Source organism: Sphaerodactylus townsendi, linkage group LG01 (genome assembly GCF_021028975.2).
Source record: "Sphaerodactylus townsendi isolate TG3544 linkage group LG01, MPM_Stown_v2.3, whole genome shotgun sequence".
NCBI classification, from domain to species: Eukaryota; Metazoa; Chordata; class Lepidosauria; order Squamata; family Sphaerodactylidae; genus Sphaerodactylus; species Sphaerodactylus townsendi.
Genome location: NC_059425.1, coordinates 22735746 through 22754111, shown reverse-complemented (window position 1 = coordinate 22754111; position 18366 = coordinate 22735746). Strand labels below are relative to the sequence as shown.

At 46.4% G+C, this 18366-nt stretch overlaps 1 protein-coding gene across 1 annotated transcript in view; it reads right to left on the bottom strand.

The window, feature by feature from the left end:
• Positions 1–18366, bottom strand: part of ARHGAP30 (Rho GTPase activating protein 30) — a 37841-nt gene that overhangs the window by 6662 nt on the left and 12813 nt on the right. The window contains exons 2-10 of the mRNA XM_048507936.1: positions 15578–15680; positions 12626–12770; positions 9219–9301; positions 7564–7671; positions 5957–6084; positions 4462–4630; positions 3170–3270; positions 2684–2752; positions 973–1535 (exon numbers count right to left, since the gene is read on the bottom strand). Coding sequence (XP_048363893.1) covers positions 973–1535; positions 2684–2752; positions 3170–3270; positions 4462–4630; positions 5957–6084; positions 7564–7671; positions 9219–9301; positions 12626–12770; positions 15578–15680 — 1469 coding nt within the window. The remainder of the gene's footprint in view (positions 1–972; positions 1536–2683; positions 2753–3169; positions 3271–4461; positions 4631–5956; positions 6085–7563; positions 7672–9218; positions 9302–12625; positions 12771–15577; positions 15681–18366) is intronic.

Sequence of the window (18366 nt, the reverse complement as noted above, 5' to 3'; positions counted from 1 at the left end):
ATCCCCCTTTCTCTTCTGAAGGAGACTCAAAGGGGCTTACAATCTCCTTGCCCTTCCCCCCTCACAACAAACACCCTGTGAGGTAGGTGGGGCTGAGAGAGCTCTGAAGAACTGTGACTAGCCCAAGGTCACCCAGCTGGGACTGCGCAGGCTAATCTGAATTCCCCAGATAAGCCTCCACAGCTCGAGTCAAGTGGCAGAGCAGGGAATCAAACCTGGTTCCTCCAGATTAGAATGCACCTGCTCTTAACCACTACGCCACTGCTGCATGTGTGTGTGTGTGTGGGGGGGGGGATCAGCACAGTTCTTGTCTTACTTTTTCTGTTCCTGCTGCCCCTACCAATGAGATGTTAACAGTGTCACTGCCTCATCTCCTACGTGGCAAAAGGCTCACACTGTGGTGTTGAGCTCCAAGCTCTAGAAAGTAGAAGAAGAAGAGTTTGGATTTATATCTCCCTTTTCTTTCCTGAAGGAGACTCAAAGAGGCGTACAATCTCCTTTCCCTTCCTCACCCCTCACAACAAGCACCCTGTGAAGTGGGTGGGGCTGAGAGCGCTCTGAAGAACTGTGACTAGCCCAAGGTCTCCCCACCCAAATCTCTCCCCAGATTTTGAACCTTTAATGAAGGTATTAAGAATTCTCTCTTGAGTTTTTTGGCTCAGGTGACACCTGGACCAAGCACTTCCCAGCTTTGCATATGGACATCTGGAGAAAACGGAAGAGAGACATTTATAATGTGATTGAGCATCCTGACAAAGGTATGTTTTAAAATCCAGGGGAAGCCAATGAGCATCTAAACCAGGGGTCTGCAACCTGCGGCTCTCCAGATGTTTATGAACTACAATTCCCATCAGCCCCTACCAGAATGGCCAATTGGCCATGCTGACAGGGGCTGATGGGAATTGTAGTTCATGAACATCTGGAGAGCTGCAGGTTGCAGACCCCTGATCTAAACACACTTAAGTACTGTGCTATATCAGAATCTGCTGTCAAATTTCCCAGCTGACTGGGAAAACCAGCGGACTTACCTGAAGGATCTTTCTTGTCCATGCTGGTGTCAGACATGCTGGTCTCAGACATCAGCTTGGGCTTGTCCTCTTTCTGCTTCAAAGAAGGTATTTCCTCTGTGGCCAAAGAAGTATCAAGAGCCTCCTTGTCCAAAGTACAGTAGCTTAGAGCAGGGCACTCCAGCCCCCGGGTCAATCGGGACAAAGTGCAGTTGGAGGTAATGTGGAAAGGGACCGTGACGGAGAAAGGCCCCGAGATGTGAACCCCAGCACATTTCTCTGCCCGGTTCCGTGAAGACTGAGGTGATCGTCCTTGAGGGGTCACCCCAACAAGGCTGGACCTGCTGGCTTTTGGGGTGGTAGGTTCTGACTTAGCAGTGGCTTCCCCCTCGGATTCACCCGTTCCTTCCTCGGCTTTGGTCTTCTCCGACTCCAGGAAGCTGTTGTCTTGAGATAAATGGCTGTTAAAACTGTCGTGGCTTTGAAGGAACTGCTTCTGGGACCTCTTTTTCCCCAGCTGAGCAACATCTGGATGCAGAGAAGATGGCCAAGTCAACAAGAGACCCAGAAAGACTGCAACCTTATTGGTGGCCCAACCTCTTTCAAAGTACCTTCTCAGTATTGTTGTGAAATTGCTGCCTGATTACCCTGAATAGGTCTGTCACTGAGGTTTGGCCTGATCAAAGTCAGGGGTTTGACCAAAACTAAAACTGAGGCGAACCAAAGGTAATGCAGGAGTTCTGTGAACTCTGAAGTGTAACCCCAACTCCCACTCTGGATTGATGCTGAAGTGCTAAGGAAGGGGGAATTAGGAATGACGTCCCTTCCAGCATTTCTCATAGCTCAGGAAAGCACACAGTACACAGCCATGGTCCTGCGTCAGACTCATTTTCAAGTTGTATCTGCCTGGTACCTTTATGCACACAATTATCACAGAGAAGATAGGGAAGAACACACGCCATCCCACTGGGTAGCCACAGTCCTTCCAGCCTTTCCACCTCCATACCCTAGGTAGTACATAAACGGCAGCCGAGGCTGATGTCAAAAGTGAAGGACTTTACGTTTTTCCTGCCTCAGGGACAGAGGAGGACTTATCAGTGAGTCAGACAGCTAGTCAAGACTCTGGACACCTTTCTCTACTGCTCTGACACTATCCCTTTGATGTGTAGATTGCTACTCTCAGGGAAGTTCCTTCCTTCCTGCTTCTTCTCCTCTCTCCACCTTTCTTACACACACCATCCATCTTGAACCATGTGTGCAGAGAGAGGCAGACAGCATCTCTCACCATCCAGCTAGATAGATTCGAAAAGAGAACCTATCTCTTCACTTTTCTATCCAGAATGTTCACTAGTAAAGACTCCTCTTATTAGTTAAAAACTACGCATTGACTCCGAGTTTTCTTTGTTGCCAGTGCGCACACACACACGCCTCTGATTTAATGCAGGGAATGAAACCCTCATGGTCCTGAGCTTCTATGCCAGGATTATCAGGGCTTTAAAAAAACATGAAATATTCATACTCTGATCTCTCCTCCAGGACTGTGTTTGTTGGCACGAGGATACACGATGCAGTTATGTGCTTAGTGAGGGTACAAAACATGGAGCCATCCTTGAGTAAATTGGGAGTGGAACTTCCAGCAATGAATCTAAATCAAAATCAGTTATTTCTGCACCTACCATCACTCACGCATGGCATAGAGCTAAGGGAATCCATGCTTTTGGCTGGCCGCAGTCGCATTTTGTCTACTTTGTCCTCTGGAAAAGAAAAGCAAGAATGAGCATCAGAACCTCCCACTCATGATGTCTCTGGGAGACGCAGCTTAATTTGACAGGAATATTTGTGGAAACGACTGTAGAAAGTTTCCCCTTTCTTACCAGCCCCAAATGTTGCGTCTGTGTGTGGACTTAGCTCCTATTTGCACTGAGACATGGGACTTGGAGTCTACAGTTGGTGCATGAACAGGTAGCACAGTAAAATGAGTGAACTATATTAGGAAATATTTTTAGGAATTGCTGGGTAGCTACTATTTATTGAAATTGGCATATATAATGTTTGGATAAGTACTGCATATTTTGTGTTGGAAACTGTCCCGAGCCCATAAGGGGAGGGGCGGTATAGAAGGCAAATATGTAAATAAAAATTATGCAAATTATACACGTTACCTTTTTCCTCTGACTTGTTCAACCTGCGCTTTGAGTCATTGCTGGATCGGCCAAGGTTGAAGATGGACCTCCATTTCTTTGCCTTCAGGGAGCCCTTTCTTCTGTGAACAATTGAAATTGGCTTTAGCAATTGTGCAAGATGTGTGCACAGTGCATCTCGCATTGCCACAACTTTGCAAAGTGCCCTGAGGACTTTCCTTCATCATCATCCAAATTGGCCTCAGAAGTAGTGATGAAAGGGACTGGTTCTCTTCCTCAACTCTTGGGGTTCTTTGCTGAGGTCATTTCCACACAGCAAAATCAGTGTGTACCACTGTGTTTTTTTAAAACTGGGTCTATTTTATCCCGGTTTCTCCCTCCTGTTTCTTTCCAGGAGTCAAGTTAGGACCAGGAGGTAATACTTCAGTTTGTTCCGCACGAGCCCGGGTCTTTTGTATTTACAAGTGCAAGTGCATCCCTCTTAACCCAGAGTGGCGAGGCAGGAAAAATAAACCAGTTCTGCTCCCATGGTGTTTGCACGGCAGTGGGGTCACCCTGGAATATTTGAAAAGAATCGCCCATTTGGCAATTTTTGAAAATCCCAGGCTAAGGGAAATAACACGGGACAACACCGGGGCAGGCCCTCTTTAGCACCGGGAATTGTGTGGAAAATGTGCACGAACTGGGATATTTCACTTGCCTATCCCGGGATATCTGGCCCGTGCAGAAACGGCCCTGGTACAGCCGTGGTCTGGTGGTTTTAGCTCCTAACGTTTCACCTGCATCTGTGGCTGGTATCTTCAGAGGCCTCTAAAGAGGTCAGTGACAGCTCTGAAAATACCAACCACAGATGCTACCAAAACATTAGGAGCTAAAACTACTAGACCACGAAGACCGGAAAGCCCACAACAGCCACAGTGGAATATTTCCATGTTTTAACCAAGTGCATTTTCATCACTTCTCATCAGAGCATAAAGAAGTGATGAAAACAAGGGAGGTTCTATGTCCCGAAAAGGGCTTCTTTGTAATCAGAAACTAGTGACATCCTTAGTAGGTAGTTTCGGAGGGTAGCTGTGTTGGTCTGAAATGGGACAGCTGGATTTCAATCCAGCAACACCTTAGCAATCAACAAGATTTTTGCAGTGTTTGGGAGCCATTGCTGCTTTTATCAGATACCTGACAAAGGGAGCATTGACTCTTGTAAGTTTACTCCCCAAAAATCTTGTTGGTCTCTAAGGTGCTACTGGACTCCATTCTTGGCAGGAAAATTCACAACAGAAGGGAAGGGGAAAGAGAAGGAATGAAGTGCGTACTTATTGTCATTGAGATCAATAATGGTGTGGTATGGACGCATCTGTGGAGGACCATCCCCCTGGTTCAGCATAGTTGGGACATTGCAGGGAAAGCAGTATTTGTCATCAAGGAGGGTTGTTGGTGACCCCATAAGAAGGAGGGATTTCCGGAGAGATTCACGGGTACCTGCTGCAGAGAAGTGAAAGAGAACCAGGGTGTGACTTGAGCGTGAGGACAAAGCCAGAACAGCAACTTCATCCAGCCTTTGCCTCCACCAAGGGACATTCTATACAAGCACATTCTGGTTGCTGAATAGTGTGGTTGCCTGTACTTTTTCTGGAATCTGGACATGCCATCCAGTGCCATTTTGGGTTGTTATTGGGGTGTGTGTCAAATGACCCCAGGTGCACTGGCGGGGAGAGGGGTTGGCGCAAAATTCCCCCCCACCTTCCTCCTCCCATACACCGACCTGTGTGTCATTTGACCCCCCTGTCCTGTGGGCTGTATGCGGCGCCTGTCCGAGCCACCTCCCTCCCTTCCCAGGCCCTCGGGGGCAGGGCTCAGAGGTGGGGGCGGAGGCAGCTCGGGCAACCCTGGTTCACCTCCTGGGCCGCCCGCTGTGGCGCCCCCCCGCATCCCTGAAAGCTAGCTTCTGCCCTCCCCAGGGCCTAGGGAGGGCAGGAGGCAGCCTGCAGGGTGCGGAGGGGCGGGTCGGATGGGTGCCATGGCAGCAGGCCGACCCAGGAGCCGGCCTGCTGCTGTGGTGCCCATCCGAGCTGCCCCCGCGCCAGCCCCCAAGCCCCCAAGCACATGGAGCGCCTCCGGTTTTATACACAGTACAAAGGGGATTATAACTAATATAACAGTCCTTTCCTTGAGCAGCTTTCTTTGAGAAGGAATCACGACCCAATTGTGGCATAAGCAAGATAAAAGATGTTCAATCTATCCCTAACCTTTGGCAGTAGTTGCTATGGACAGGCACCAAGCAATTGGTAGGCAATGGGGCAATTTATGTCTGCTTGATTTGCAACAATTAGTCATTTATGTAATATGTAAATTAGGTTACCCAGGTTTGTGGATCTAGAATATGGCAACCCTAACATGATAAAGGAGCCTCGTGGTGCAGAGCGGTAAGCTACAGTCCTGCAGTCAAAGCTTTGCTCACAATCTGAGTTTGATCCCAACAGAAGTCGGTTTTAGGTCACCAGCTCAAGGTTGTATGATGCCTTCAAGTTCCAGCTGACATATGGGGACTCTGCACTGTTTCCAAGGCAAGAGATGTTCAGAGGTGGTTTGCCTTTGCCTGCCCGTGTAGCAATCCTGGTTTTCCCTGGAGGCTTCCCATCCAAATAATTACCAGGGCCAATCCTGCTTAGTTTCTGAGATCTGATGAGATTGGGTTAGCCTGGGCCATCAGGTCAGGGCAGTCAGCAAATTAGGCTTCCCAGATCTGGGAAGCTGGAATATGGAATTCTTACAGCTGAAAGGAGGAAGTAAAGGCAGAAGAGGACCAACCACAGAGCGGAGCATCTCCGAAAAGCTGTTCCACATGGGTCAGGATAAACTCCACCACAATGGACTGGATGCGGACCTCCATAAAGGCTGCTGTGCCATTAAAGCCAGATGTCTCAATGTCCTTGGACCTGAAATGAGAAGGATGGGGGATAGTGCTGTGGATCTCAGCTGTGATAACTATTTCTTACATATGCAGAGTTTGCGCAATAAAGAGGCAGAGACAGTTGCTTACTGAAAATAGAGTTTACTATCAATAAAAGAAGGGAAAGGTAAACTTGGATGTGAAATAATAAAATACCTTTCTATTTGGTTAGCTCCATTAGGTGACTTCTACTTTGGCTATCACATGGCTAATAAGCTACTAGAGAGCATGTGCAGAGAGTAACAAAAATTATATACGGTACTTATTGTCTATGTGCAGACCTGCGTGTATCTCATGCTGGGTCTGCTTGACCAATAGGGATCAATTACCTGTCACTGACTTCTGACCTCACTGACTAATTAGCATGCACAACATTAACTCCTTTATTGCTGGATTGTGTGACTGGTACTTGCCAAATCACATCAGATAGGCAGTCAGAAGCAGGATGTCTCTCAGTTGGGCTTGTAGCATCACATTCTTCAAAAAGGAGTCTCCGACTGTTGAAATGCTTATCTCAACATGCTGGAAAGGGGAGCATCCCCTTCTACAAAAGGTTTGGTTCAAATACATCTGGAACCTAATTTTATCATCTGAACATACTACGAATGATGCAAACAAATAATTTACAAGTTACAGGGCGGTCCTGTGAACTCTGAGCAAATGTTTATTATGTACTAGAATGAAAAAGCTGCAGATAATGATTTTTTAAAATCAGAGGCTATCTTGAGCCCGACTTGTCGGGAAAGGGTGGGGTGAAAGTCGAATACATAAATAAAATAACTGTTATAAACATGTTACTCTCCCCTTTGCATGAAGATATTATGTTGTGTAATATATGCAATGATTACAATAAGAAAATGGAAGTGCAAGAACAGGAGACTCCTGATTTTAAGATCAGTTGTCCCCTAATGTGGGTTGGATCAGAGACGTAGCTCCAAGGGGACGGGGGGCGCGACACACCAGGCATGCGCCCCTGTGGGGCGTGGCGAGGGCATTCTGGGGTGTGGCGTGGTGGGCAGGGGCGGGGGTGGGGGTGGGGCAGGGGCGGATGATGTACCAGCGCACCGGGCGCTTTTCCCCCTTGCAACACCTCTGGGTTGGATTCAAGGAACATTCTCACCTAGCACACTTCTGCACTGAATTTGCCCAAAAGAGAGTAACACAGAATAAAATTGAATGGTTTCCAATACTGTGTGTCTTACAGAGCAATCCTATGCAGAATTATCCCTGTCCAAGTCCACTTAACTCAGTAACTATTCACAATCTTAAGCTGTTCTACTCAGAATCCTACATGGGTCTGTTCCTCCAACGAAAGCATTCTCAGGATGATGCTGAATGCATACGAATGCATTGTCAGTCACTTTCCAACCCTGTGTGTCTTAACTTGGAAGCAACTGGCACAGCCCACTACAAGCCAAGACGGGGAGCACAGAAGTATATCTAGTAGAATATCTAGTGTACTCACCTGAGCAGATTAGGAGCCCAAATAATTGCCAGGTTCCTCACATGCATGTTGGTCTGGGCGCTGAAAGATGCTACATGGACCAGATGCCTTATCAGGAACTCCAAGGTCCTAGTGGTAGGCCACCAAAACAAAGAAAAGAAAAGAAAACCAGATGAAGGTATGGGGACTTCAAGTGGGCTAGAACTACAGTCTGTCCATTGTAAGGGGCACAAGATCCACACCAGAGTTTAGTGCTTGAAGGAACTTCTTCTCTTTCTGTTTCCCTCTTCCTATCATTTTATGTCATCTTCCCCTTATTTTCTGGCAGTATTTTTAGATTATGGGCATACAGATGGGACCAGTACTTAGTTATTAAAATTAATGTACAGAACTAAATGAATAATGATAATTTATAACAAAATCATAATTTGCTTTACAATCTTTGGTAATAGTAATTACCGTTGTTAGCAAATAATAATGAATAGATCAGGGATGATGTATTCCTTCCAATTGAATTATGAAGTCCTTGCATCATTTCAATGAATATGCTGTACAAACGTCAGCTAGTTTTTGCCCATCAGGACTTGACAGCTCCTGACAGAAGTAACTTCATACAAATCGGATCATTAGGTTGGGTCCCATGGACCCATTCCTCCAATGGAAGGAGTATTCTCTTGATACAAGAGCATCTTGCATCAGGAGAAGGCTCCTCCTCCTGTTGACGGGATGTGCCACTTGGTTAGAACAGATCTGCAGGATCCAATCCATTGGTTTTCTGGATATGGCTTTGGGAGTCAGCTGCCAATCATTCCCAATCTTGCCCTTTGACAGCCTTGTCTTGACTTTGGCCACACCTCAAAAAATGCTGCCTCCTCCTCCTACATGCACACTACATCTTGAAAGCCACAATGAGAGCACTGATGTCTCCCACAGATTGGAGAGGAAAATGGGTCAGAGGACTAGGGGAGGTGGAAAGGAAAGTAGTGAAAGTTCCCTTCACTGTATTTGAAGATGCTAACTCCATATTCAAATGAGTACCTGCTAGTCCAGTCCCACCTGGATGCTGACATGACTGCAGCATACCGGAAGTCCTAGAGAACTGCCCACCTGCGCCTCATGGAACAGGTCCATGTGAACATGTGAAGCGACCTTATTCTGAGTCAACCTCTTGGTGCAGTGTCGCCTATACTGGCTAGCAGGAGGTCTCAGAAGATTCCAGTAATGGTCTTTCCAAGCTAGCTGAGATCCTTTCACAGGAGATCCCGGGAACTCGACCAGAGACTTTGCATATGCAAAGCATGAGCGTTACCACTGAGCTCCGGCTCCTCGTGAAAAGTGTACCACAACTTATGAAAACCTGTTTGGCCAGAATCTTTCTTTCCCCACCCTGCTATGGAGATTCATCCAACTAGAGACACCAGGACTCGAACCTTAGACCTTCAGATACCACTGAACTACGAGCCCCATGGTCTCTCCCACTGCCTTGTGTTATTCAGTGTGCTATTTAAGATCATCTTTAGCCTTTTTGCGCATTACAACTGAGAAGGACACAGGTCAATCAGTTGGTCAGAGGAGCCGATAGTCCTTTGCAACTGTGAAAGCAGGCACAGACCAAGCTGAGCCAGAATGTGAAAATGGCTAGAAGTTGCCAGGAGATCTCTGTGCCTTGTGAATACCTGTAGTGTTGCTGCGGGAGTTCCTTCAGCACCTCCTTGATCTTTACCAGCCGCTCCTCTTCCAGATTAATGGCCACAGCATCCTGGGTGGGGCAACAAAGAGATGCTCAGGTAATATTTTTACTTGCTCACCTTTGCACAGTTTCCACCCCTGCTTCCCACTTTGGAAACTCTTTAGTTGAACTCAAATAGCATTAGATTCAGCGAAGTTTCGGCACATACATGCATACATCTGTTTGTAAGAAAGAGCCAACGTACGTTCGCTTTAGGAATGAAACTGGGAATCTGTACCTGGAGAAGAGTAGGGTAACATGAGCATTAGTCAACACACATATAAAGAATAAATCAAGTGTGCATAGATTGTACATGCATTCTCTGTAATTTGTGAAGAGGGCTAAGAACATAAGAACTAGCCTGCTGGATCAGACCAGAGTCCATCTAGTCCAGCACTCTGCTACTCGCAGTGGCCCACCAGGTGCCTTTGGGAGCTCACATGCAGAATGTGAAAGCAACAGCCTTCTGCTGCTGCTGCTCCTGAGCACCTGGTCTGCTAAGGCATTTGCAATCTGAGATCAAGGAGGATCAAGATTGGTAGCCATAGATTGACTTCTCCTCCATAAATCTGTCCAAGCCCTTTTTAAAGTCATCCAGGTTAGTGGCCATCACCACCTCCTGTGGCAGCATATTCCAAACACCAATCACACATTGTGTGAAGAAGTGTTTCCTTTTATTAGTCCTAATTCTTCCCCACAGCATTTTCAATGAATGCCCCCTGGTTCTAGTGTGGTATAGTGTAGTGTTATGGTGAATGTAAGCTGCTTTGAAATCCTGTTGGAGAGAAAGCTGGGGCATGAATTAAGCTGATGAAATATCAATTAGATCTGTATCCATCCCACAGTAGACACTGGCATTTCTATCACTGGTTTCACACTCAAGATTACCCTTACATCCCCTAGGTTGGAGGATGGGAGAACCAAGTTCCTGGGAAATATATAGGATTCTAATCTTACCACAGGCCAAATTCCCACTGAAAATTTAATCTAGATATAACCAAGTTTCAAAAGAATTGGCATCTTTTCATCCAGGTTCCAACATCCTCACTGCAGCATGTTTCTAGTGAAGATGTCTAGGCCTGCCCCTTGGGGAGTGCCCACTGTCAGGGGTGCAATTGTTAAGCTAGCAGCACCAAAATTTCAGAGTATCTTTAGGAGACCCTCCTGATGATACCACCCAGGTTTGGTGAAGTTTGGTTCATGGGGGCCAAAGTTATGGACGCTCAAATGTGTAGCCCCCATCTCCTATTAGCTCCAATTGGAGTATTTTTTTTAAAGGTGCATATACAAGCAAATCCAGGAAAATCCTGTGATAAGTGGGGAGTGCCAGAAATGGGACTGATCTGTGTTCTGCGGTTCGGCAGTGGGGAGAACGCGAGAAAACCTGGATATTTTGGGTGACTATTCCAGGATTAATCGCCAGTGGGAAATCGCCCAAAGATGCAAATTTCCTGCCTTAAAGCATTTCTCTCTACTGTAATCAAGTTTATTACATCTTGCATTGTACCTTTGCATCTGATTCCTGACTCCCTCCTTCCCAATGCCCCTCCCAGCTTCTCAGTGGGACATAAGGGCTCAGGGATCTCCAGTGTGAATTGTATCTGATGAAGGGAGTTTTGGTTCTCAAAAGCTCATACCCCAGAAATCTTGTTGAGCTCTAAGGTGTTACTGGATTCAAATCTAGCTTGGAAATACCTAAATGCCACAAATAACTAAATCACTAACTGGATCCAAGTTAGTTGTTGTTGTAGTAGTAGTAGTAGTAGTAGTAGTAGTAGTAGTAGTAGTAGTAGTATTCAATTTGGTATACCACCCCATCCCCGGAGGGCTCTGGGCGGTGTACAAAATCAACATAAAATTCAATAACACTTTATTTGTTGACAGGAAGAAAGTGTGGTATTGGAAGAGAGTATTATGGATACCATGGACCGGCAAAAAGACAAATAAGCTAAAATGACTACACTGAGGCTATCATGCTTTGGTTATTGCGTTCACATCCTGCATGTGAGCTCCCAAAGGCACCTGGTGGGCCACTGCGAGTAGCAGAAAGCTGGACTAGATGGACTCTGGTCTGATCCAGCTGGCTTGTTCTTATATTCTTATGTTACATTGAGAAGATAAGAGTCACTGGAAAGGACAATAATGCTAGGAAAAGTTGAAGGCAGCAGGAAAAGAGGAAAACCCAACATGAGATTGACTGACTCATCATCACCAAAACCTTTAATGGCATAAAATGTTTACAGCACATAGACTGCTAGATAAAATTTTACAAAAAGTTCTCAGCTAAATTTCATTAAATTTTTAAAAAGATCAATAATTCAATCCAGACTAGACAAAATCACATGCGTTCCAGCAGTGCCTTCAAATTTAAGAATGTGTTGTTTCATAGCTTCCAGCAACAAATCTGCAACTACCGTAATTCTGATGTTTTCTGGTTCCTATAATTGGATATAAAGGAAGCCACAGCCTCCAGTTTGCAAGATCTGTGCAAGGTTGTTAATGATAAGACGTTTTGGAGGAGGACATTGATTCACAGGGTCGGCATGATTTAGAAATGACTTGACAGCACTTAACACCCACCCACAATTACTTTGTTTATGCTGTGGTCAGGACATCATGGTCCAGTGCCATTAACCATGCCACTGATCACGTGGTGCACTTGGGTAGTGGTCAGTGGTGGGATCCAAAAATTTTAGTAACAGGTTCCCATGGTGGCGGGATTCAAACTGTGGCGTAGCGCCAATGGGGCTGGGCGGGGCGCGACAGGGGCGTGGCCGGGCATTCCTGGGGCGGAGCTGTGGCAAGGACGCAGCCACTGCTCCGGTCCTTGGGCGGGAAACGAATGCACGCAGGCGCAGGCTGCCACGCACGCTGGTGCACCTCCTGCTAGACTGCTTCAAATTCTGCGCGCTTCAAGTTCTGCTGAGAGGAGGGGCATAACTAAGGCAAAAATCACATGGCAAAATCACCAATTAGTAACCCCCTCTCGGCACACACAAATAATTAGTAAGCTACTCTCGGGAACCTGTGAGAACCTGCTGGATCCCCCCTCTGGGTAGTGGTGCTGGGGCTGGGACCAGTGGTGGGATTCAGCCAGTTCGCACCCCTTTGGCAGAACCGGTTGTTAAAATGGTGCTTGTAAACAACCAGTTGTTAAATTATTTTAATCCCACCACTGGAACAGGTTGTTAAATTATTTGAATCCCACCACTGGCTGGGACCTGTCTGAGCATCTTCTGTCCCCTGCCTCCTGGCACCCTAGGCAATTACATGGGTCAGTCTAATGGACGGTCCAGCTCTGGAGGGGTGGGGAATACTCAACAGTATAAAGACTGCCCTGTCTGCCATACTTACTGCAAACTTGTCATACAGCTGGTATGTGAGGAGAGGGTTGGGCAGCTCCCGGAAGTAGGCCTTGCAGAGGGAACTCACACAATGGATGTCCTTCAGATAGATGTCTTTGCTGAGATCAGGGCTGCGCTCAGTGTCAAACTCGAGCCTGAGAACAAGTAGGAAGAAGAAATGAGCAAAGGTGACTTGTGGGAGCAGAGCACTGGTGTCTAAGTGGAAGAGGAGGAGGAGGAGGAGTTTGGATTTATACCCTCTTCCTCTCCTATAAGGAAACTCAAAGGGGCTTACAATCTCCTTCCCCCTCCCCCCAACAAACACCCTGTGAGGTGAGTGAGGTTGAGAGAGCTCCATAGAACTGTGACTAGCCCAAGGTCACCCAGCTGGCATGTGTTGGAGAGCATACACACGTCAGAAGAGTTTGGATTTATATGCCACTTATCTCTTCTGTTATTGCTAACAAACCCACTTGCTGGACTGGATCAAGACTCCAGCTAGTTTGGCATCCCACAGCAGACATGCCTCCAGGAAACTCACAAACCAGGCATTAAGACTTTCCATTGTCACAGCATCTTGTACTTAATGGTATGTTGCCTTTGGACATTCTAGCTATTGTGGTTAATAACAGCTGTAGATTTATATTCCATCACAAAGTATTATCTCAAACCTTGACCTGTGGAATACTGCTCTGCTGTTTCCTTGTTTTTTTTACATATATATATATATGTAAATATATATATTAGTTAAGAAGGTTTTAAGTTGGTTTATTTTTTAAATTGTATTTTAAATGTTTTAATCTAAGACTGTAAATTTATTTATAAATTTACAGTCTTAGATTTAAACATTTAAACATTTAAACATTTAAAATACAATTTAAAAAATAAACCAACTTAAAACCTTCTTAACTAATATAAAATACAATTAAAATATTACTCTTCCATATTTCAACAACCAAGGTAACAAAAACTAATAATGGTATTTTTCAAGGTCTATTTAAAGTCTCAAGGCCTATTTTAAAAAGTCACTTCACCCCAAATAAAAGTATTATCTTGCTGAATCAGACCATGGTCTGTCTCATCGTGCGTCTTGTGTCTGAAAGCAGCCAATCATATGTCTCGGAGAAACCCACAAGCAGGCCCTGAGGGCAACGCCCTTTTCATTGTTTGCCCCCAGCAATAGTTGGCATTTAGAGGTACATGAATATGGAAGTTCTATTCACCTGTCATGGTTGTCTAGGGGTTGTCTTGCTGGATCACACTTGCTAGATCACACCTATGATTCATCTAGTTCATGGGTCTGGAACCTGCATCTCTCCAGATGTTCATGGACTACAAATCCCATCAGCCCCTGCCAGCATGGTCAAGTTTATCATTCTGTTGCTAACTATGGATACCAAAATGCTTTCAGGAGACCTCCAAATTGCGCATGAAGGTTACGGCCATCTTTGATGGCTTTCTGCCCCACCTGGCATTCAGCGTTACTGCCTCTAGATCAGGGGTAGGGAACCTGCGGCTCTCCAGATGTTCAGGAACTACAATTCCCATCAGCCTCTGTCAGCATGGCCAATTGGCCATGCTGGTAGGGGCTGATGGGAATTGTAGTTCCTGAACATCTGGAGAGCCGCAGGTTCCCTACCCCTGCTCTAGATAGATTTACTGGCCAGGCCTGGATACCCCAGGCTAGGCCAGTCTCATCAGATCTAGGAAGCCAAGCTGGGTCAGTCCTAGTTTGTATTTGGATGGGAGACCCCCAAGGGAATCTGGATTTGTTCTGCGAAGGCAAGTAATGGCAAACCATTTCTGAATGTATCTTGCCTTGAAAAACCCGTGGGGTCGCCACAGGTGGGCTGTGACTGGACAGCAAAAAAAAGATAGAAAAGCCATGAATTGTGCAGTGAACAGGTGTTCAACTGTGGCACTCAGGTGTGAGCCCATCCCCAGGTCTGTTTGTTTTGCACTGCCACTGAACAATTCAAATGCCTGCTGAGCAGGTTTGCATTTGGCTTTTCGAAACTGTGCACATACAAAATGCTGCCGAGGTACAGATGCTTAACTGTGAATGGTGCTAGGGACTACTCTTTTAAAGACAGAAGAAGAAGAACAGTTTGGATTTATCCCCCCTTTTTCTCCTGTAAGAAGACTCAAAAGGGCTTGCAAACTCCTTTCCATTCCTCCCCCCCCCAAAAAAACCCACCTTGTGAGAAAGGTGGGGCTGAGAGAGTTCCAAAGAACTATGACTAGCCCACCCAGCAATAATTTAGGAGTGCAGAAGCAAATCTGGTTCACCAGATAAGCCTCCATCACTCAGGTGGAGGAGTGGAGAATCAAACCCAGTTCTCCAGATTAGAATCCACCTGCTCTTAACCACTGCACCATGCTGACTTGTTCTCGCAGGTACTTGTTCTCGCACAGCCTGATGGAGTTCTACTCCCCCTCCCCCCAATCCATGCCATCATTTGCTTGGCCGGAGTTGTTTAAACCAGGGGTGTCAAACGTGTGGCCTGGAAGGCTTATCAGGTCTGCAAGCCAGCTGAGGCAACCCCCCTCACTCCCCAATCTCTCCTCGCCCCAATCCAGGCAGCCACCTACTCTGTTCCCAGCCTCCTCACAGGAGAGAAAGGTGGGATATAAATCCAAACTCTTCTTCTTCTTTGCGCAAAAAGCTGGTTGTGCTGTGCAGTACTCTGCCGTTACAATAAAAATCTTTGAAGCAACCTATTGAACTCCCACAAGTCTAGTTGATGAACAAACAGTCCATCGACAAATCAGACGCCTGTTTGCAGCTAGCAAAGCTTTGTGTATCCATCCTGACTTTTGATAGGTCCTCCTTCCTTTGTAAGCTCACGTCCCACATCACCACATGTCATGGCAGTCAGTTCCATAGGTTCATTTATAAAGACTGGGGGACTGAGGAGAAAATGGAAGAAGGGGTCCGTTCTGCACCCAGGAAAGCCCTTACCTTAATTTCTGGATGTTCGACGAGACCCCTGACAGCCGGTAGATGCCGTCCACTATTCCGTGTTTTTCTACAAACTCCGTGCAGCTCTTCAGGACTTGGGGGACTAGAAAACAAAAGGTTAAATCTGGAAAATGGCCAACCCTCTGTACAAGCTGATAGACGAAAGACAGTTTTTTGCCTAGAATATAGCTGCTGTTTCAGAGACATAGAGGAACAGGATAAGAGGAGGAGCTATAAAAGCGCCTTCCGCCACCCAAGACACGTATCTAGAGAAAATGTAGCCCACTGCAAAATCTGAGTTTTCTGCTCCTCCCCATATGAGCGGCTGCCCTCCCCCACCACGACCCAGCAACCTTTTTTGCACCAGGTCTTGAAGTTACTGTGTGGACCCGGGGGGAAGAAGGAGGGGTGTGGGGCAGTGGTGAGATTCAGCAGGTTTGTAACAACTTCAGGAGAATTGGTTGTTAAAATGGTGCTTGTAAACAACCAGTTGTTAGATTATTTGAATCCCACCACTGGTGTGGGGGTGATTTTCCACCCCTCGTGTGACTAAATGGCCGCAGCCCGGGGACATTTGACCCCATATGTTCCCCTGGGCAATACGCCACTGCCCCACCCAAAAGAAAGCTGAACCCATGAAGCTGCCATACTGAGTCAGACTCTGAGTCAGACATCTCTTATTGCCTGATCCTTTAAACTAGAGTTGCCAGGGACTAGGGGTGCTGGGATCTTGTGCATACTAAGCCGATGCTCTGCCTCTGAGCCACAGCCTCTCCTTTTCTCCAGTGAGCTCAAGGTGCTATAACAGTGGTGGCAAACCATTGGCACTCCAGATGTTATGGACTACAATTCCCATCAGCCCCTGCCAGCATGGCCAATTGGCCATCCTGGCAGGGGCTGATGGGAATTGTAGTCCATAACATCTGGAGTGCCAACGGTTCGCCACCACGGTGCTATAACATGACCCTCCTTTCTTATTTTATCCATACAACAATTCTGACAGACAGGGATTAGTCCAAGGTCAATGAACCAGAAACACCACCACTCCTGCTGCTTAAGAACACAGACACACACACACTTCTGTACTTACTAATTTACTAAGTGAATTGAAAAGTGAATACACGTGCACTACTATCTAAAACAGCTATGAACATACATAAATACAAAAAATACACCTTCTGTTATAACCACTAACCAAAGTCCCTTGTGTATGCTGACTATTACTATCTACAGAAAAAGGATTGTACCTTTAAATTAACCTTGGTTTCATTACACAGTTAAAAACTAAAAGAATTCCTAGATTATAATTGTTCCTATGTATACAATTGTTTTTTCTGTATATGTATATTGATAGTGGTGTATTTTTTTTATTTATGTATGTTCATAGGTGTTTCAGATTGTACCGCACTTATATTCACTTTTCAATTCACTTAGTAAATTTGTAAGTATTGAAGTTTGTGTGTGTGTGTGTGTGTGTGTGTGTGTGTGTGTGTGTGTGTTCTTAAACAGCAGGACTGGCAGTGTTTTTTGTCAATTGCTACTCAGTACACTAGAGTCTTATTTATAGTGTGTAAATTAGACCAAGGTCACCCATCAAACTTCATGGCAGAATGGGGATTTGCAGAGGCGGAGCTACCAGGGGACAGGGGATGCACATTGCACTGGGTGCACGCCTGGGGGCGGGGTGGAAAATTGCACTGCCCCCCGCGACACCCCCCACCCCCCCACTTACCTTATTTCAGCCTGAAAGTGCAGACTGGAAAAGCAGCCTGTTCACTTGATGCTGAAAACGGCCTGGTGGGAACTACACTTCCCAGGAGACTTGTGAGCCCCAAGGTCTCCTGGGAAGTGTAGTTCCCACCAGGCCATTTTCAGCCTCAAGTGAACAGGCCGCTTTTTCCAGCCTGCACTTTCAGGCTGAACTAAGGTAAGTGTGGAGGGCTGAACTAAGGTAAGTGTGTGGAGGGTGGGGAAAGAAACCACAGAGTGCGCACCAGGCACAGTATGGCCCAGCTACGCTTGTGGTGTTTTGAACCCTGGTCTGTCTGATTCTAGGAGTCCTGTCAGATTCTAGGAGTCCTGTGGTGCAGAATGGTAAGCTGAAGTAGTGCAGTCCAAGCTCTGCTCATGACCTGACTTTCATCCTGGTCACCGGCTCAAGGTCGACTCAGCCTTCCATCCTTCTGAGGTCGATAAAATTAATACCCAGCTTGCAGGGGCAAAGTGTAGACTGGGGAAGGCAATGGCAAACCACCCTGTAAATATAGTCTGCCTAGCAAACATACTGTGATGTGACGTCACCCCATGTCCAGTAATTAACCTGGAGGAACTAATCTGGAGGAACCGGGTAGGAGCAGCAGTGGCGTAGGAGGTTAAGAGCTCATGTATCTAATCTGGAGGAACCGGTTTTGATTCCCAGCTCTGCCGCCTGAGCTGTGGAGGCTTATCTGGGGAATTCAGATTAGCCTGTACACTCCCACACACGCCAGCTGGGTGACCTTGGGCTAGTCACAGCTTCTCTGAGCTCTCTCAGCCCCACCTACCTCACAGGGTGTTTGTTGTGAGGGGGGAAGGGCAAGGAGATTGTCAGCCCTTTTGAGTCTCCTGCACGAGAGAAAGGGGGGATATAAATCCAAACTCTTCTTCTTCTTCTTCTAATTACCTGATGCTGCACTAGGGACTACCTACCAGATTCTAGCACAGTACTCTAACCACTACACCACACACAGAGTTGACTGATTACATTTCAAATCAGTAAGAACACTGCAGCTCCTGCCTGAATTCACTTC